Below are 21,989 nucleotides of genomic sequence, written 5' to 3'. Positions count from 1 at the left end.
GGGACCATGTAAACAATTGCAGTGCAGTGATGGATTTGGCGGTCACTTGATGTATCATGTGACCGTTGCATCCATAGCATTCTCTGCCTGTCATGCCTGCGCATAGGATGCTATGGATTCAACGGATACATCACAGGACCACAGAGTCCATCGCGGAACCAAGATTGTTTACTTGGACCCCTGTGCCGCAGTGCAAGTAGCAGATTGGGTGGGGGACACACAATTTCTGAAGTCAACGTATAAGTGTGTGAAGTAACCTTTTAAGGCGTATGACGTTCTCATTTAGAAAGTGGAGAGAACATTCTAATGTAATCACCGATCCCTATAGTTATTGTACCAGTCTGCAGGGCCTTTAATCTTACAAGTATTGGGAGAACATACAAACTTTATATAAATGTTGACTTTTTTCACTAAAGGCAACAGTGCTGACCACTGGGCTGCTGTAGTTAACTATTAGCGAACACTTCCCTATTTAAGATGCTGAATGCTAGCTGTCATAGATACTACTGTCAAATGCTCTTAATATAATAATTTACATGTCAGAACTGTTTTACATGACTTATTGCAACTTTTGTGAACTTTCTAGGCGTTAGAGGATTTAAGAAGACGAGTTAATGAAAAGACAGCAAAGGTAGAGGAGTGTCAGCAAATAATTGAACGCCAGAACACTGAAGCTGGGAAAACACTTGACCAGCAGAGGAAGTATGCACATGAAACTGAAGAGCTAGAAAAGACCCTGCGTTCCCTCCATCTGGAAATACTGACAAGCCAGCAGAGGCACAAAGTCGAAATAGTTCGATTAGAAAAAACTGTAGCCCAATTAAAGGCGGAACTGAAAGATGCCAGAAGAACTTGTGTGCAGAAAGATCAGGTATATATTATGGAATCTATTTTATAAAGCTCATAGTAAATTATCTATCACATGCATGTGTTCTAATGGAGGTTCTAATTATGCTGGACAACAACTTCTCTGAGGACCCACTGGCAGTCAGCGGAATGCCGCGGGTTCTCCATCTTTTGTCAATCAACTGTTACCACAAGTGGCAGCTGGGTGTTTGGCTGGTAATACATGGTGCTGAGTTCTCTAGAGCCGGAGTGACTGTTGGCAGTGGCTCGCTACTCGGGCCTTAGGGAACAGGGGACACAGCTATAGCATCAATACGCTGTAATAGGGCATATGGATAGGCTTTGTTCTAATGGACCAATTCCTTAAATCTTCATGATAGAAATATAAAGGGATTTTTCAGGGAATAACATTTATGAAAAATTTGTATTCTGACATACTATAATAACAGAAGGAAAAATAAGCATCTAAAGTATATAATTTTTTTCCTGTTCTGGTCACTGTTGTGTCATGATCAGTATAGGATAGGACCAAACCCTGCACCTTTTGTCTTTGGTCACAAGTATGAATATCTCCTATAGATACCAAATAAACAATATTTGTTTACATAGTGGCTCAGTAGTTAGCACTGTTACCTGGCAGTACTGGGGTCCTGAAACAAAATCTGACCAAAGACAACACCTGCACGGAGTTTGTATGTGCTCCCTGTGTTTGCGTAGACTTGCTCCCACAATCCAAAAACATACGGATATGTTATTCCTCTTCCTATAAAATTGGCCCTAGTGTGTTTCTGAGGTAAGATATGGGTTAGATTGAGAGCCCGATTGCAAAACAAGTTGCAGAAGGCTGCACAGTGGCAGAAGTCATCCCTACGGAGCCAAAGGAACTCCCAAGAACTGCTGTATAGTGCTACATACGGCGCTGCATTGCAAAACATATTTTCCTCTAGAGGCAATACTTTTAGGGGAGAATATGTCCGTTATAAAGCGTCCGATAGAACATGGCATGAAAAAAACAACTATATATGAAATTGGCTGTTTGTTATTCTCAGACTTCAGATGCCCGGAACTTGCAGCCTGTAATCTGCTGATGGGTTCACAGTGCAAGAAATATCCAGTTCTATACAGTCGTGCTTTTTAAAATTATTATTATTATTATTATTACTATTATCATTATTATTATTATTATTATTATTATTAATAAGAACAACTGCTGCTAAAGAGAGCAATTCCCTGATATATTCTCGTATGTTCACCTACACTTTACATTAATGTATGTAGAACATTATCATAATATAAAAAAGAGCAGAGGCTTCTGCTTGTGACAGCTAGTTTGCACAGGAATTGTATTTAGTCAGAGTTCATATAGTGCTCAAGCTGTGGATTTAAAAAGTTAGGTTTAAGCTGCAGGCATATGCTCAGGGGATAGTGGTAAAGTGGATGGAGGCAAAAGGTGATTCACTCAGTTCTTATTTGTATGTCACTGCCCAGAATCTCTGGCTTCAACTCTGTGCTGCTAGTTATAGAAGGGAATTTTATTTATAAGCGCTTTCCATGAAATTTGTCTCAGTGCTACCTGTCTGTTTCTTTTTTTTTTTTTTTTTGCTGGCTTGTCTCCTTGCTTTACAGCAATACAGAATAAAATCGAAGATGAAAAAAATGGATCATGCACTCTTGGTTAGCATGTAGTGGGGTAAGACAACCCACAGCTTGGTAATGCTGCCCCCCCAGGAGGTCATCCCAACTGCCCACACTGAATTCCGCTCTATTGCCCAACCTTTGTGCATGTAACCTAAAACCTGTGTGTTTGAAACTCTGCTTTGTTATAGTCATCAAGCAAGCAGAGGCACATACTACTGTGATGTTACATTAGAAAATTGCTCTGCTGTATAGAAAAAATTGCCATTTGTGGAAAAAACAATTCATAGCTGGTGTCATAAATAGAGAATTGTGGCACAGTATATTGGATTCTAATCAAAATATGCTGAACCATCTGAAACTAACTAGGGAAAATGTAACAGTATTTGTTTTTTTTTTCTAGAGTTAGGTTTAAAGGGATTGTCTAACCATGGCAACCCCTGTCTATATGTCCTTTTAGGTCTTATGTGCCGGAGCGGAGAGCCACTCTGTAAAAGCGGTACCACTCTTGTGGACCTGGCACTTCTATGCATTAATAGGCAGCTGCTGCATGGGAAATAAATATCCAGATGTGGCTTTCCACAATGATAACAGCCTATTGCCTGGGGTTAGTCAGGCAGCTTCTTTAAAAAAAAGGGCTGTCTTGTAGTCAATAGATTTCACTGTGAAAGTACCACATTTTCCTCATTGCTGTACAAAACTAGACTACAGTTTAATGTCCTGTCCTGATGAATTCTCCAATAAATTTTGCAGTATAAATTGTTGTTTGGCCCTGTTCACATTTGCAGTCTACGTTGGAATCCTGAAGTATGCCTCTGACGAAAGGCTGCAAAGTATCCCACTGCATAGGCATACAGTGGGATACGTCGCCCGAACACTTCACTTCTCTTCTCTAGTCTGGTTCCTGCTTGTCACATTCAACTCACACATAAAACTTCAGCTTCTGTCCTAGAACTGTAAAAATCCTCACAGCAAAAACGACACCTTCCAGAGGTCCCTTCGCACTGAGCGCTTTGGGAAATCCGTATATTACTGTGATCGGAAGTTGAGAGTAGCTGAGGTGTTGACACAGGATCAGGGGTATACACAATAATTGGTGGGTGGTGAGAGGTAGAATGGCATGGTCTGTCTGTGCTATGTGGAGATAAATAATTAAGATATCTATGTGACCGTGTGTTTATTCTAAATGCAGGGCACCACATTGACATCTGCAACCTGGAAACCAGGATGGAATTCCAAAGTCTGATGACCCTGTTGTCCACATATCTCTCACAAAACCTTCTTAAGGCCCGAGGTGCAGGAACAGCTTACTTGTGCCAGCAATCAAGAATACAGCTGTACTGCAAGTCAAGGCTCAATAGAAATTGAGAGTAGAGCGCCCCCACATTTTGACTGTTGTTCAGACATGGACAACAGGCGCCCACCGGAGGTAAAAGTCACAACTGGGCACAGCAATGTAGGGTAGCGCCCATGCAGGACCTGCTGAGTGAGTTGTCTATTTTCAGCTGCCCCTCTAATAGTATTCACTTTGAAGATGAATTATGCTTAGAGAAGGCCCCCCATGAATACCAGCAGTTCCCACTATATATTGACATGGAAAAGGGGCTTGCGCAGACTCTGCGGTGATTGTCCAGCACAGTACACGCTGACGACCATGGACTCTTCCTATCAGACAATGACAAAGATTAAATATTTACCATCTTCCTGTAATGGCAGGAAGGAGGTGAAGGGAAAGTGAGCCCTAATCTACCCACCGCCCTGTCCCTGCCTACTTGCAACGACCCGCCCTAGGCGACGAGGTACAACTGGGCGGCGGTCCCTACGCTGTCTAAGTGCACGGGAAAACAAACAGGGAACACGCAAGGGAAGGGGCAGTAGCCACGGAACGCCACGAGGAAACGGAGCGGCGAACGAACAGTCAGGACCAGGACGAAGTGAGTACACCCGAGCGGGCACGGAGACAGAAGCAAGCCAGGGGCAAAGCAAAGCAGGTCAAGCAGAACTGCAGCAAGGCAGAAGCACGGCAGAAGCAGGCTGGAGCAAGCAGCAGTGGGGCCAGGAATCCAAAAGAATTACAAGCACTGAGGGAGAGAACAGGGCAGGTAATAAAGGACAGGGGGCGGAGCTAACTCCGACAGACCAGGCCGCGATAGGCTCTCCCACTCCTGAGCCTGCCACCCTGGTTGGTGGGAGATGGTGTCAGTCGAACAGGTCTGACCTCAGGTGTGGATTGATTAATCCCAGGAGTATACCTAGATGAAGTACCTGGCAGATCCCTAACAGTACTCCCCCTTTTATGAGGGGCCACCGGACCCTTACTAAGGGGACCCGGTTTAGTGGGGAAGAGAAGGTGGAACCTCCTGATCAATACCCCAGCGTGAACATCACGGGCAGGTACCCAAGTCCTCTCCTCCGGCCCGTATCCTCTCCAATGGACCAGGTACTGGAGGGAGCCCTGGACCATCCTACTGTCCATAATCTTGGCCACCTCGAATTCCACCCCCTCAGGGGTGAGAACGGGAACAGGAGGTATCCTCGAGGGGGACCAGGACGGGGAGCAGCGTTTAAGGAGGGAGGCATGGAAGACGTCATGTATGCGAAAGGATGGGGGGAGCTCCAGACGGAAGGAAACAGGGTTGAGGACTTCAATGATCTTATAAGGTCCAATAAATCGGGGAGCAAACTTCCTGGACGGGACCTTAAGGTGCAAGTTCCTGGACGACAACCAGACCAAATCCCCGACGACAAACCGGGGGTTAGCAGAACGTCTACTATCCGCCTGAATCTTTTGTGCGCTCTGGGACGCCTCTAGGTTCTTCTGAACCTGGGCCCAGACAGTGCACAGTTCCCGATGAACATCCTCTACCTCAGGATTATTGGAACAACCAGGGGAGACGGAGGAGAACCTTGGGTTAAACCCGAAATTACAGAAAAACGGGGAGACCCCTGACGAGTTACTGACCCGGTTATTCAGGGAAAATTCAGCAAGGGGAAGGAATGAGACCCAATCGAATTGACAGTCAGAGATGAAACACCTTAAATATTGTTCCAGGGATTGGTTGGTCCTTTCCGTTTGGCCATTAGTTTCGGGATGGAAGGCGGAGGAGAAGGACAGATCAATCTCCAACTTTTTACAAAAAGCTCTCCAAAATAAGGAAACAAATTGTACCCCTCTGTCAGAAACGATATTGACTGGGGCCCCATGGAGACGCAGGATGTGTTTCACAAACAAAGAAGCTAACGTCTTGGCGTTAGGTAGCTTCTTAAGGGGCACAAAGTGGCACATCTTGCTGAAGCGGTCGACTACCACCCACACCACCGACTTGCCCTGAGATGGAGGCAAATCGGTGATAAAATCCATGGAGATATGGGTCCAAGGTCTCTGGGGAATGGGCAAGGAACGTAGTAGGCCCGCAGGTCGGGACCTAGGGGTTTTGGACCTAGCGCAAACCTCACAAGCGGCGACGTAAGCCCTAACGTCTTTAGGCAACCCAGGCCACCAATAGTTTCTGGTAATGAGGTGTTTGGTGCCCAAGATGCCAGGATGACCAGATAGAGCGGAGTCATGGTTTTCCCTGAGTACCCTCAGCCGGTATTGCAGGGGAACAAACAGTTTGTCCCCAGGGACGTTCCCGGGAGCTGCACCCTGATCAGCCGCGATATCAGAAGCTAAATCAGAATCCGTGGCAGAGACGATTATACCAGGGGGTAAAATACAAGCAGGATCCTTCTCGGAAGGAGGATTGGCCATGAAACTACGTGACAGAGCATCAGCCTTAATATTCTTGGACCCAGCCCTATAGGTAACCAAGAAATTAAATCTGGTAAAGAATAGTGCCCACCGAGCTTGTCTAGGATTAAGCCTCCGGGCCGATTCTAGGAAAACCAGATTCTTGTGATCCGTAAGGACCGTTACCTGGTGTCTGGCCCCCTCCAGGAAGTGCCGCCACTCCTCAAAAGCCCATTTAATGGCTAGAAGTTCACGGTTGCCAATATCATAGTTACTCTCCGTGGGCGAAAACTTCCTAGAGAAGTAAGCACAGGGGCGGAGATGGGTGAGGGAGCTGGTACCCTGGGACAAGACGGCCCCCACTCCCACCTCGGAAGCGTCAACCTCCACAATAAATGGCTCCTCTTGGTTGGGCTGAATCAGCACGGGGGCCGAGATAAAGCACTTCTTGAGAGTCTCAAAGGCCTGGACGGCCTCAGGGGGCCAATGGAGGACATCAGCACCCTTGCGGGTAAGGTCCGTAAGAGGCTTAGCGATGACCGAGAAGTTGGCAATAATTCTCCTGTAATAGTTGGCGAACCCTAAAAAACACTGTAACGCCTTAAGGGAGGCAGGTTGGACCCATTCCGCCACAGCCTGAACCTTGGCAGGGTCCATGCGGAATTCATGAGGAGTGAGGATTTGCCCTAAAAATGGTATCTCCTGTACCCCAAAGACACATTTTTCAGTCTTAGCAAACAGATTATTCTCCCGAAGGACCTGGAGCACCTTCCTGACATGCTCCACGTGGGAGGACCAGTCCTTGGAAAACACCAGTATGTCATCAAGGTACACAACAAGAAAATTACCCAGGTACTCTCTCAGGATTTCATTAATAAAATTCTGGAAGACAGCAGGGGCATTACACAACCCAAAGGGCATGACCAGGTATTCGAAATGACCCTCGGGTGTGTTGAACGCAGTTTTCCACTCATCCCCCTCTTTGATGCGGATAAGGTTATATGCCCCCCGTAGATCGAACTTAGAAAACCATTGGGCTCCCTGAACCTGATTAAAAAGATCCGGAATCAAAGGAAGTGGGTACTGGTTCCTTACGGTGACCTTATTCAGGTTACGATAATCAATGCACGGCCTAAGACCACCATCCTTCTTCCCCACGAAGAAGAAGCCAGCACCTACAGGAGAAGTCGAGGGGCGAATGAAACCCTTGGCCAGGCATTCTTGGATATACACCCTCATAGCTTCACGTTCAGGACATGAAAGATTAAATATCCTACCCTTAGGAAGCTTGGCACCAGGCACCAAATCGATAGCGCAATCGTAATCTCTATGGGGGGGCAACACCTCGGAGGCCTCCTTAGAAAACACATCGGCGAAGTCCTGAACAAACTCAGGAAGCGTGTTTACCTCCTCCCGGGGAGAAATAGAGTTAACAGAAAGACATGACATAAGACATTCATTACCCCATTTGGTGAGATCCCCAGTATTCCAATCAAACGTGGGATTATGCAACTGCAACCAGGGAAGACCTAATACCAGATCAGACGATAATCCCTGCATCACCAGTACAGAGCACTGCTCCAAATGCATGGAGCCAACCAGGAGTTCAAAAACAGGAGTATGCTGAGTAAAATAACCATTAGCAAGGGGAGTTGAGTCGATTCCTACTACAGGGATAGGATAAGGTAAATCAATACAAGGCATCTTTAGAGACATAGCAAATTCCACAGACATGATATTAGCAGATGAGCCAGAATCCACGAAAGCACTGCCCGTGGCAGACCGGCCAGCAAACGAGACCTGAAAGGGAAGCAAAATTTTATTGCGTTTCACATTAACGGGAAATACCTGTGCGCCCAAGTGACCTCCCCGATGATCACTTAGGCGCGGAAGTTTTCCGGCTTCTTATTCTTGCGCCTGGGACAGGTGTTCAGTAGATGCTTGTCGTCCCCACAGTAGAAGCAGAGACCATTCATTCTGCGAAACTCCCTACGTTGTCGAGGGGACATGGAGGCCCCGAGTTGCATAGGTACCTCCGAGTCCTCCGTAGAGGGGCGAGGAGACGGGACCTCGGGGGGGATCGCAGAAAAGTCAGAGGGGAGCACACTGAAGCGTTCTAGCTGACGTTCCCTGAGACGTCGGTCAAGTCGTACTGCTAGGGCCATAACCTGGTCAAGGGAGTCAGACGAGGGGTAGCTAACCAGCAGATCCTTCAGGGCGTCAGATAATCCTAACCTAAACTGGCACCTTAGGGCCGGATCGTTCCACTGAGAAGCTACGCACCACTTCCTAAAATCAGAACAGTATTCCTCAACCGGTCTCCTACCCTGACGTAAGGTCACCAGCTGACTCTCGGCTAAAGCAGTCCTGTCAGTCTCGTCGTAAATGAGTCCGAGGGCAGAGAAAAAACGATCAACAGAGGAAAGTTCAGGGGCGTCAGGAGCCAAGGAGAAGGCCCACTCTTGGGGCCCTTCCTGGAGTCGGGATATGATGATACCCACCCGCTGGTTCTCGGAACCTGAGGAGTGGGGCTTTAGGCGGAAATACAGTCTGCAACTCTCCCGGAAGGAGAGAAACGTCTTACGGTCCCCTGAGGTAACTTGAGGTCGGGTTCTAGAGGTGAGGTGAGGTGAGGGGTACTACTAAAGCAGCGTCACCCTGATTGACCCTTTGGGCCAGGGCCTGGACCTGTAGGGAGAGGCCCTGCATCTGCTGGGTCAGGGTCTCAAGGGGGTCCATGATAGCGTCAGCGTAGGAGAAATGGTAGACTAGGTAAGGGCTTGTAATTATGTAATGGCAGGAAGGAGGTGAAGGGAAAGTGAGCCCTAATCTACCCACCGCCCTGTCCCTGCCTACTTGCAACGACCCGCCCTAGGCGACGAGGTACAACTGGGCGGCGGTCCCTACGCTGTCTAAGTGCACGGGAAAACAAACAGGGAACACGCAAGGGAAGGGGCAGTAGCCACGGAACGCCACGAGGAAACGGAGCGGCGAACTAACAGTCAGGACCAGGACGAAGTGAGTACACCCGAGCGGGCACGGAGACAGAAGCAAGCCAGGGGCAAAGCAAAGCAGGTCAAGCAGAACTGCAGCAAGGCAGAAGCACGGCAGAAGCAGGCTGGAGCAAGCAGCAGTGGGGCCAGGAATCCAAAAGAATTACAAGCACTGAGGGAGAGAACAGGGCAGGTAATAAAGGACAGGGGGCGGAGCTAACTCCGACAGACCAGGCCGCGATAGGCTCTCCCACTCCTGAGCCTGCCACCCTGGTTGGTGGGAGATGGTGTCAGTCGAACAGGTCTGACCTCAGGTGTGGATTGATTAATCCCAGGAGTATACCTAGATGAAGTACCTGGCAGATCCCTAACACTTCCTGTATGAGGAGGGTACATTATCAGTTGGAGATACTGGAGCACCCCTGGCCAGGCTGGAGGCTAGATCCAGCAACGAGCAGTTCTCAGGGGCTGTGGGGCTAGAAGAAGGGAAGCCATCATCATTATTTTCTGTACTCCGTATAGACTCATCTTGTAGCCTGGCAGATCCAGAGCCTCAGCAGTCCCAGCATATTGTTCAGGAGGGGAAAGGAGTAAATGTCTCCTGAACCAATGTCCTGCCGTCCGCTAATGATCTGAGCTGCATCCAACCTGCAAGCACTCCCCCTGACACACATAATCTTTCCCCCTCCCCATGAATGTCAGCGCTATCTGTTACAGGCACCCTGCTTTTTATTTCAGCCTGGGGAATCTCCAGTAGACTGTCCATGTAGGCACTGTAGCTTACCGATGTATAGGTATAATGGAGGCCTGTGACGGTTGCCATAAAATGGCATCCGTCACCCATAGGCTATTATGGTCTTCGTTTACCATATACATTTTTTTACAGGGCTCGGCAGGATGGATTCGTGTTCCCCACTATGCTACACCATATGTTTTTTTGTGGTATACTGATGTGTATATTTCACTGAATTTTTATATTTCAATTTTATTGTGCTCCCACAATTTTATATTTATTTCTATTCACTGATTGTGACTAAAGAGTAAAATTTATTTTATTGAATAACTCACTAAAACCAGGTACCATGTTGGCAAGTCTGGATGTGGAGGCGTTGTACTTCTCCATAGCTCATGGACTGGGTTTCCAAGAAGTGGGCTATTTCCTTTAGATCTAGGGGAATTCAACATATGGCTCATAGTGACCTTGTGTTACGCTTACTAAGTTTTGTGTTGGAAAGAAACTATTTTGTCTTCGAAGACCACATTTTCCACCAGCAGCGGGGTACGGCCATGGGGAGTCCAGCAGCCCCTACGTATGCCAATTAGTACCTCCGCTGGTGGGAGGAGACTGTGGTCTTCGGAGACCATTTTTCAATGGATTAGGTACATTTATGATGTGCTGTTGCTTTGGAATTTGTCAATACAGGAGTTTGATGCTTTGTTGCAGCCCCTAACAAGAATGCATTGGGGCTGAGATTCACCAGTGAGATTAGTGAGGATTCACGATCGTTTTTGGATTTGAAGATCATAAAAACAGTGGAAGTCACATGTAGGACCAAGGTCCACCATAAGGATACAGCCACAAACTGTTTCCTACAATGGAATAGCTGTCATCCATATCCCCTTAAAGGTGGAATTCCGAGGGGTCAGTTCCTTAGGGTTCGCCGTAACTGCAGTACTGTAGAAGACTTTGAGGTACAGTCCCATGACTTGGGAAATAGATTAAAGGAGAGATGATTTCCCAAAAAGTTAATAGACAGAGCATGTGAGGCTGCAAGAAGATCAGAAAGATCTGATTTATTGGTGCCTAAGAAAAGAGAGGAGGCCCCTATCACAAGACTGATAGACACCTTTAATTCAAAACAACCATAGGTTATAGAGATCCTTACGAGGAATTAGCGTATTCTCAGCGCAGATAGGGACATAGAAGACTTGATCACCAGTAGACCCTCTGTTATATTTAGAAGGGGAAAAATATCTGTGATAGGGTGATCCATAGCTGTTTTGACCCTGTGTCATGAGTGGGAACATGGTTGGATCGGAAGATACCAGGCACACACAGGTGTGGGAGCTGCAGAACTTGCATTTTTATTCAAATGGAAAAAAGGTTTCGAAGTGTGACAACTCAAGTTAAATACGATATCCGGGATTTTGTGAGTTGTAGAACGATGGACGTTATATATTTGATTACTTGCCCATGCCCAATGAATTATGTGGGGAAAACTATCCGACAATTTTGCCACCATATTAGGGACCATGTTGGGGATATTGGCAAGAAAAGAGAGACCCTTATTTCTAAACTTGTACATGAGAAACACCAAGGGAAAGCAGATTGCTTACCTTTCCAGGTAATTGAATGGCTATGTTCACTGAAAAGAGGTGGTGACTGGGACAATTTGATCCTGAGAAAGGAAGCACAATGGATTTATAGATTGGCCAGTATGCAACCGGATGGACTGAATGACCAGCTGAACTATACATGTTTTATATAGATCTTGTGTACATGTCTTTAGATGGTCACCAATGTGTGTGTGTTATATGTATCGTAATAAAATAAACTATACAATATGGGGATTATTATCATGATTACTTGTATATGAGCCTTTTTCTCTTTCTAGTCTGCAGCTCCTCACATTTGTCTGCGCTATCATCCCAGCTATTGCAAGTATCACATTTTAGACAATTACTGTGATATTTAGGCAACTTAATAATTTATGGGATAGGATGGGTTGGAAAGACCTGATTCTAATAATGTCTGATATGTAATTTGGGGTTATGTAGTCACTATACACGGAAGTTGCAAAAGATGTTATTATATTATATACTATATGAATGACAGCTTCCTACCCCAGCATTTTGCCATTATGCATTATTATGTTTTGTTTATATCTATTGTTTCAGTGAACCATCCCAATTAGTAATAGATCAGCATGATGTTTATCAGGCACTGACTCAGGCTGCCAGCACGAAACTCTGCTGTACAGCGTCATTTCTGCCCTGACAACGGGACACTGCCCCTTGATGACAAGCGTAGCTGTAATGTTTGAGTTGGTGTTCCCTGATGCGGTCTGAGCACCGACGTCATGGATGGGAGGAGCGGCGGTGATTGGTTGGGCGGATCACCTAGTCCGCTGGACCCAGAGCGGCTGCACGTTGCTTGTGATGTCTGTGGCTTTGATTGGCTGATGGGGTGGCTCTGCCTCAGCGAAAGGGAAGGAGTATCATCTATATGAACACTCGGTCCCAGTGTAAGCGTGCCGCCCAAATGCGAGCACGCTTCTGTGCATATACAAACTATGTACTGATTAATTGAATTGAATTATCGCTGGCATGACAGTCAGCGTAATGTTATCTAAAAGAGACCCCTGATGAATTCTGTGTATGGAAACGCGCAGAGTCAGAATAGAGGGGGAATGAGTGTAGGTGACAGCTTATCATACAATATCGGCTTTAGAGTGCTTAGAGGTATTTCTGGCTGCTCCATGCGTTTATGACAGTGATCTGCTGTGCCCACAACGGTTAAACACATTAACCCCTTACATCAATAGAAGTGTGTTCGTCCATAGGATTCACAACTGAATCCGTAGATTAATTACTTTTCTTTGAAAGATATTTTTGAGCACAGTTGTTTTTTCATGGTGGTGATTATACCCCTGTTTTTATTGAGTTAATTAATAAAATTTATTTTACTCTTTATACTGTCGTGTACCGGCCAGCTGGAGGTCAAAAGGACACTCTATTGGCCTTCGTCTGGCAATGGAAGCCTATGGACATGTTTTTGCGTGTATGTCAGGAGATTTCCTGCAAACACGCTAAATGTACATCAAATGTGATGTGGACAGGGCCTTGCCCATGGATGCAAGTGCTTATTTACAGCTCAGTTCTTGGCAGATTTTTATGTGTTTTGCCATGCGCCTAAAATTTTTTGATGAGTTTCAAAAAGTGTTTAGGAAAATCGGCATGGCTAAGATAAGTTGTATTATGTGCCATATTTAATAACTGTATCCTTTATCTTTTGGGCACAAAATACTGGTGTAGGGTACGCCAACCAAGAGGTGGCGTAAGGAATAGAGAAGTGTCAAAAATATGTAGTGGGTTGTGTCAAATTTCTCATACAGCGTGAGCCAGTTTCCAGTTTCATTTGGTCTAACTTTGGAACAATTTTAATAGATCTGCCCCATTGTTTGCTAAGGGCGATTCATTGTTTTTGCTTTGTGTTTTTATGTTATGTTTGTACACAAAGTTCTTATGCAAGATGGTGTTACACAGCACACGGAATTCCTATACTCTATGACTTTGTGTGCTGTATATAAAAGGCAGGGAATAATATCTCTGTAATATCGACATGCCACCTATAACCCCTTCCCGCTCCTGGACGTACTATTAGGTCATGGCAGCTGTATCGTTCGCGCTCCATGACCTAATAGTACGTCTCGGGAGTAACGGCCATTTCGGCCGTCCTCCCGACACATACAGGAGCTGTGACGCTGCTGTCTTGTTCAGCAGCTGTCACAGCTCCTACAGCGGGGACCGATCGCTGTGTCCCCGCTGATTAACCCCTTAAAAGCCGCGTTCTATAGAGATCGCGGCTTTTTAGGGGTTAAGCTGCCATCGCCGGCCTGCTACACGACAGCGGCCGGCGATGGTGACTATGGCAACCGGACACCAAACAATGGCGTCCGGCTATGCCATAGACGGAAGCCTAGTGGGTCCTGACAACGTTAGGACCCACTATGCTTGCTGTAAGTGAGTAGCTGACAGTTCTAATACACTGCACTACGCATGTAGTGCAGTGTATTAGAATAGCGATCAGGGCCTCCTGCCCTCAAGTCCCCTAGTGGGACAAAGTAATAAAGTTAAAAAAAAGTTAAAAAAAGATGTGTAAAAATAAGAAAATTAAAGTTTGAAAAGTAATAAGAGTAAAAGTCCCACTTTTTACCTTATCAGTCATTTATTATTAATAAAAATATATAAACAAACAAATAAACTATACATAATTGGTATCGCCGCGTCCGTAACGGCCTGAACTACAAAATGATTTCCTTATTTAGCCCGCACGGTGAACGCCGTAAAAAAATATAATAAACCGTACCACAATCACAATTGTTAGGTCACTTCACCTCCCAAAAAATTTAATAAAAAGAGATCAAAAAGTCGCATGTACCTAAAAATGGTACTGATCGAAACTACAGTTCGTTACGCAAAAAATAAGTCCTCGCACGGCTTTATTGATTGAAAAATAAAAACGTTATGGCTCTTAGAATAAGGTAACACAAAAAGTTAATGATTTTTTACAAAACTTATTTTATTGTGCAAACGCCATAAGACATAAAAAAAAACTATAAACATCTGGTATCGCCGTAATTGTATCGCCCCGCAGAATAAAGTGAATATGTCATTTATAGCGCACGGTGAACGCTGTAAAAAAAAAGAATAAAAAAAGAATAGTAGAATTGCTGTTTTTTAGTCACCACGCCACCTAAAAATAAAAAATAAAAACTGATCAAAAAGCCGCATGCACCCCAAGAAAACTACAATGGATTCCTCAAGGGGTCTAGTTTCCAAATTGGGGTCACTTTTGGGGGGTTTCCAATGTTTTGGCACCACAAGACCTCTTCAAACCGGACATGGTGCCTAATAAAAAAGAGGCCTCAAAATCCACTAGGTGCTCCTTTGCTTCGGAGGCCGGTGCTTCAGTCCATTACCGCCCGAGGGCCACATGTGGGATATTTCTCTAAACTGCAGAATCTTAGCAATACGTATTAAGTTGCGTTTCTTTGATAAATCCTTTTGTGTTATAAAAAAAATGGTATAAAGAGGATTTTCTGCCAAAAAAAAATATGTAAATTTCACCTCTACTTTGCTCTAAATTTCTGTGAAACACCTAAAGAGTTCATAAACTTTCTATATGCTGTTGTGAATACTTTGAGGGGTCTAGTTTCTAAAATGGGGTGTTTGATAGGGGTTTCTAATATATGGGCCCCTCAAAGCAACTTCAGAACTGAACTGTAACCTTAAAAAATAAATAAATGAGGCAATACTTCGCTTCTTACATTATACTGATAATGAGCCGTGCCCACCCCGAGATGACCCCAGTTTTGACCGTTTGTATAAACGGAGACCCCTATTAGACCGTTTCAGTGCCCGGTTTTCCCAAGCATACACCCCCGAGAAGTGTATTTCTATTGAGGAGTCCCTGGTACATTTTAAAGGGAGGGTTCAATTCCGCGAGTACCTGCCGGGTAAGAGGGCAAGGTATGGCGTGAAGATGTATAAGCTGTGCGAGAGTGCATCAGGGTATACCTACAGGTTTAGGATATATGAAGAAAAGGCCACCCCCAAACCAGACTGCATCCTGGACTACAATAGGTACATGGGAGGGATGGACTTGTCAGATCAAGTACTGAAGCCCTACAGCGCCATGCGGTGTGGTATAAGAAGCTGGCCGGGCACATCATATAGATGGCATTGTACAATGTGCACGTGCCACGTCGATGTGCAGGCCAGACGGGAACTTTCCTGGAATTTCAAGAGGTGATTATCAATAACCTAATCTTTAGGGACCAAGAAGGGGGGGCACCCAGTACTTCTGGAAGCGGGGCCACACGCATCATACCAGGGTGGCAACACTTTCCAGGAGAAGTTCCCCAAACTGGCAAGAAGGGAAAAAGTGAAAAGAGGTGCAAAGTCTGCTATAAGAGTGCGATAAGGGCTGACACAATATATCAATGTGACGCGTGTCCCGAATAACCAGAGCTCTGTATGAAAGAGTGTTTTAAGATGTATCATACAGTCCTTGATTTTTAATCTACCCCAGTTTTATTTACCCTGATGCCCTCCGCACAGCTTATCCCCCCTCTTCTTTCCCCTCTGAGCCCTGCTGTGTGCCCAGGCAGCTGATAACAGCCACATGTAGGGTATTGCCGTACCCAGGAGAACCCACATTACAGTTTATGGGGTGTATGTCTCCGGTCAAAATGCTCACTACACCTCTAGATGAATGCCTTAAGGGTGTAGTTTTTAAAACGGGGTCACTTCTTGCGGGTTTCAACTGTACTGGTACCTCAGGTGCTTCTGCATACATGACTTTGCAATAGAAAATCCCCAGTAGGCCAAATGGTGGTCCTTTCCTTCTGAGCCCTCCCATGGGCCCAAATGGCAGTTTTTCACCACAAATGGGGTATTGCGGCACTCAGAACAAATTGCGCAACAGAATGGGGTATTTTGTTTCTTGTAAAAATAAGAAATTTTCAGCCAAAACGACATATTATTTGAAAAAAATAATTTTGTTTTCATTCCCAGCCCAATTCAAATAAGTTCTGTGAAAAAACTATGGGGTCAAAATGGTCACAACACCCATAAATGAATTCCTTGAGGGGTGTAGTTTCCAAAATGGGGTCATTTGTGGTTGGTTTCTATTGCTTTGATACCTCTGGGGCTCTGCAAATTTGACATGGCAATCGAAAACCAATCCAGCAAAATCTGGACTCCAAAGAACAAATAGCGCTCCTTTCCTTCTGAGCCCTCCCATGGGCCCAAACGGCAGTTTATCGCCACAAATGGGGTATTGCGGCACTCAGGAGAAATTGGGCAACAAAATGGAGTATTTTGTTCCCTGTGAAAATAAGAAATTTTGATAAAAAATTACATCTTATTGGAAAAGATTTCATTTTTTTAATGTCACAGCCCAATTGAAATAGGTGCTGTGAAAAAACTGTGCGGTCAAAATGCTAACAACAACCATAAATGTATTCCTTGAGGGGTGTAGTTTCCAAAATGGGGTCACTTCTGGTGGGTTTCCATTGCTTTGATACCTCTGAGGCTCTGCAAATGCGACATGACACCCGAAAACCAATCCAGCAAAATCTGGACTCCAACAAACACATAGCGCTCCTTTCTTCTGAGCCCTCCCATGGGCCCAAACTGCAGTTTATCACCACAAATGGGGTATTGCCACACTAAGGACAAATTGGGCAACAAAATGGGGTATTTTGTTCCCTGTGAAAATAAGAAATTTTGATTACAAATGGCATTTTATTGGAAAAAATGAAATTTTTTTCATTTCACAGCCCAATTCAAATACGTGCTGTGAAAAAAATGTGTGTTCAAAATAGTAACAACAACCATAAATTAATTCCTTGAGGGGGTGTAGTTTCCAAAATGGGGTCACTATTGGGGGATTCCTACTGTTTTGGCACCTCAACACCTTTTCAAACCTGGCATGCTGCCTAAAATATATTCTAATAAAAAAGAGGCCTCAAAATGCACTAGGTGCTTCCTTGCTTCTAGGGCTTGTGTTTTAGTTCACGAGCACACTAGAGCCACATGTGGGACATTTCTAAAAACTGCAGAATCTGGACAATACATATTTAGTAGTATTTCTCTGGTAAAACCTTCTGCGTTACACAAAAAATTTTTATTATATTGAAATTCAGCAAGAAAAATGAAATTTGCAAATTTAAAGGGTTAAAAAACTTTCTAAATGCTGTTTTGAATACTTTGAGGGGTCTAGTTTTTAAAATGGGGTGTTTTATTAGGGTTTCTAATACATAGGCCCCTCAAAGCCACTACAGAACTCAAGAGGTACCTAAAAAAAAAGGCTTTTGAAATTTTCTTAAAAAAAAGAGAAATTGCTGTTTATGTTCTAAGCCTTGTAACGTCCAAGAAAAATAAAAGAATGTTCAAAAAACGATGCCAATCTAAAGTAGACATATGGGAAATGTGAACTAGTAACTATTTTGGGTGGTATAACCGTCTGTTTTACAAGCAGATGCATTTAAATTCTGAAAAATGCTATTTTTTTAACATTTTCTCTAAATTTTGCAATTTTTCACCAATAAACACTGAATATATCGACCAAATTTTACCACGAACATGAAGCCCAATGTGTCACGAGAAAACAATCTCAGAATCGCTTGGATAGGTTTAAGCATCCCGACGTTATTACCACATAAAGTGAAATATGTCAGATTTGAAAAATGGGCTCTGAGCCTTAAGGCCCAAACTAGGCTGCGTCCTTAAGGGGTTAAGTGCCTCCAAGCAAAGTTCAAGTAAAAGCTATTATATTCCTGTGAATGCACATGCAGGGGAGGCTATGGACGCAGTGGTCACATGATATATCACGTGACTGCCGAATCCACCAATTCGGCTCTATTGTATATCCCGCAGCACAAATGATAGATTGGACAGGCTGCACACTATTTCTGAAAATATCATATTGGTAACTTATGTAACTTTTCCAAAAAAGAGAGATCAGCAGCACATCACAGTCCCAGAGAGCATTCACAGGGGGCATTTAAACAGGAAAAATGTTTTCAATCGGTGCACTGGGGTCGAAACGTCGCTATTTATGGTGAAATAAAGACACCTTTTTTTGATACCTGGATAATGTGTGTGCTGCGGTTTTTCTATTTTCTTATGTAACTTTTCATTTTAGGGCCCATTCCTTTAAAGGGCCTAAAGATGCCCCTCCCCATCCTCTTAGTAACATGCACATGTTTACAGATGTGCTTATTAAACCATATAAAGGCAAAACAGGGTCTTCAGTTGCCAGACACCTCTGGAGAGGATTATTTTAGGGAAAGAATATATGGACAATCTAATTTTTTTTGAAAATGGACCCCTTCTATTCCAAGGGGATTTGTAGCCCATGTTAGAATATGCATGTATTTTTTTCAACAGCAATTTTTTTTGTGTTTGGGTAGTTTTACAGTAAATATCAACCAGGGCCCCCCTTGTTCCCAGGATCGATAGATTGACTAAAATGACATGACAAAAAAGTGTTTAAGTGGAAACCCTTGTAAGTCTCCATTCATTTTCTGACTCTTATCAAATTGGTAATAGTTCCTGGCTCACAAGATTGTACCTAAACATATAATGCACCAACATAATATATCCTATAATCTATCGCTCTATTTTTTAAAAAGGAATCGGGAGTTTTTATTTTGGTACTGATTTTGCTTTATAATGTGTACTGAAATGCTAAATTTGCTATATATCTTTGACCTAAATAGCCATGTTAAAGTACCATAACAATAATGACATCAATAATAATGATAATTGTAATAAGAGTTGTTAGCCTGTGAAGACCTGAGAAGAGACAGTGACAAAGCTAATTGCATTAATATTTAATACCAGAACAAAATATATACTTATTTTATTTGCTGTCTACAGCAATTTAACTTCTTCAATGAAGGATGTTTAACATTTGATCCGAAAAAAACGAATTTCACGAATAATTAAAGGCTTGTGTTAAATACATAGACAGTCGTTTAAATTTAGATCTGCAATAACATTTACTATTATTCTCCAGGGCTTTGACTGCTTGACAGAAACAAAGTACTCTGGGATTAATTTCAAGAAATGGTGCCAACTGTGTGCAATTTGCTGTAATTAAGACATGAAAGAGTACTAAATATTCAGATTAAAAGAGCCATGATTGAATGTGATAGAGAATCAAGGTGTGGCAACCAGCCAATAAGTACCAGTCAGTCACGATGAGTACAAAATATTAATTGATTTGAAACCTACGCCAATGAAATATTACAATAAAGCAAACCATATTAAACTAATTACAGCCCGGAGAAAAGAATTAAAAAGAAAACATTTTGAGTGATTCCTAAAATGAAATTTTACTCGTTCAGTATTCGAAATGGCTGGTAGAAAAATAATGTATTTGAGTAATTACTGAAGCAGGCTGGAATTATGTAGTTGCTGTGGATTTTTATCTCATTGATAACTTTTTCTAAAGCACTTGTCTGGTTTTTTTTTGGCTCATGTTATAGCTTTTTGCAAACTATTTTTTGGAAAAAGAATGAATGAAAGTAAATACTTTATATCTATCTCTTAAAGATAAGAAATGTAAAAAATAAAAAAACATCACTGCCCATAATATTATTTGGTATGATCCCATACTGCAACTTAAACAGCGTAAACGATAAAATAAGTCTTAAACATGTGACCCAGGAGGCATCTATTTAGTCTCCTTCTCCATCTCCCTGACCTCAGATCAGACTAATCTTTGGCTGGGAGGCAGCCTGCTGCAGCAAGAATATCTGCTACTGCTCAGTCTGCTGAGGGTTAATCCCTACCACCATTATCTAAGCCTTACCCACACGTTGGTCCCTAGCTGAAATGAAGGGAAGTACAAGCAGTTGGAGTTGTTTTTTTTGCTATTCTTCTAGGAAATGGTTTGCTATATGGGTTTCTAGAAAGTCTTTTAGATTGCCAGAAAGAAATACTTTATTTTTGACCCTATATCAAGATCTAGTCTCTCTTCAAAGGGTCTGTCCAGAATTAGAAAAAAAGGGGCGGCTTTTTTTTTTTTTTTTTTCAGAAATAGTGCCCCACATGTTGATGGGCTTTATCTGGTATTACAGGTCATTCCCAGTCTAGTGAATGGTACTGAGCTGCTATACCAGACACAACACATTGACAACGGTTGAGGTGTTTCTAGGGTGAAAAATCAGTTAATTTTTAATCCAGACAACATCTTTGTGTTTCATTTGTTGACATAAATATAGCTCACCTAAATTAGCACATTTAATGGTTTAACGTGTAATTTATTTTGCATTCCAAATTGGTCTCCTGGAGTTGATCTAAAGGGCTGCAGGGTAAGATTGTTTATATGCTTAGGTATGTCCATACAGTCTGGGATTCTCATAGAGAATAGTAAACTTACTGCATCCACTGAGGCACCTGTGAGTACGTGCAGAAATAAACAATTCCCCAACCATCCTACACACAGCCCCAGGGGTACGATTTTGGAGATTTGTGTAATACAATACTATGTGTGCTCAGTTATATAAGCCATATCTATCGAAACCAGGGTGTTATCTGCACACAGTTCTATATGTTCTTCATGCGTGTGGTCTTCATCCTTATATTATACTTTCCAGTTACTCTGCTAAAAAAAGATAAGGTTTACACCATTATATGTTGCCTTTCTCTTTCTTTATGCATGTGTAGATATGTGGATAGATAGATAGATAGATAGATAGATAGATAGATAGATAGATAGATAGATAGATAGATAGATAGATAGATAGATAGATAGATAGATAGATAGATAGATAGATAGATATGAGATAGATAGATAGATAGATAGATAGATAGATATGAGATAGATAGATAGATAGATAAATATGAGATAGATAGATAGATAGATAGATAGATAGATAGATAGATAGATAGATAGATAGATATGAGATAGATAGATAGATAGATATGAGATAGATAGATATGAGATAGATAGATATGAGATAGATAGATAGATAGATATGAGATAGATAGATAGATAGATAGATAGATAGATATGAGATAGATAGATATGAGATAGATAGATATGAGATAGATAGATATGAGATAGATAGATAGATAGATAGATAGATAGATAGATAGATAGATAGATAGATAGATAGATAGATAGATAGATAGATAGATAGATAGATAGATAGATAGATAGATATGAGATAGATAGATAGATAGATAGATAGATAGATAGATAGATAGATATGAGATGAGATAGATAGATAGATTTATTTGTATATATATATATATATATATATATATATATATATATATATATATAAAATACACACTCGTATTTCATAAAATATAAAGTTTAGCACAAATCACTTACTTTGTGCTGTTATATACAATTCAGATAATTTCATTTAACAGCAACTATTCCAATTCTCCATTTGTGTTGTGTCGCTGTCGTCTAAGATGTGTAGAACAAATGAATGAGCTGTTTTCTTTGTCTTACACACATACACATACTTGTACTT

General features: G+C 42.9%; 1 protein-coding gene across 1 annotated transcript in view; it reads left to right on the top strand.

Moving 5' to 3' along the window:
* Positions 1-21,989, top strand: part of LOC142652536 (uncharacterized) — a 371,082-nt gene that overhangs the window by 108,945 nt on the left and 240,148 nt on the right. Inside the window, exon 11 of the mRNA XM_075828181.1 lies at positions 587-871. Within this exon, the coding sequence (XP_075684296.1) occupies positions 587-871 (285 nt within the window). The remainder of the gene's footprint in view (positions 1-586; positions 872-21,989) is intronic.

The sequence above is a fragment of the Rhinoderma darwinii genome, chromosome 5, assembly GCF_050947455.1.
Source record: "Rhinoderma darwinii isolate aRhiDar2 chromosome 5, aRhiDar2.hap1, whole genome shotgun sequence".
Classification (NCBI taxonomy): domain Eukaryota; kingdom Metazoa; phylum Chordata; class Amphibia; order Anura; family Rhinodermatidae; genus Rhinoderma; species Rhinoderma darwinii.
Note: the sequence above shows the minus strand (reverse complement) of the source record. Positions and strands in the feature narration are given on the sequence as shown.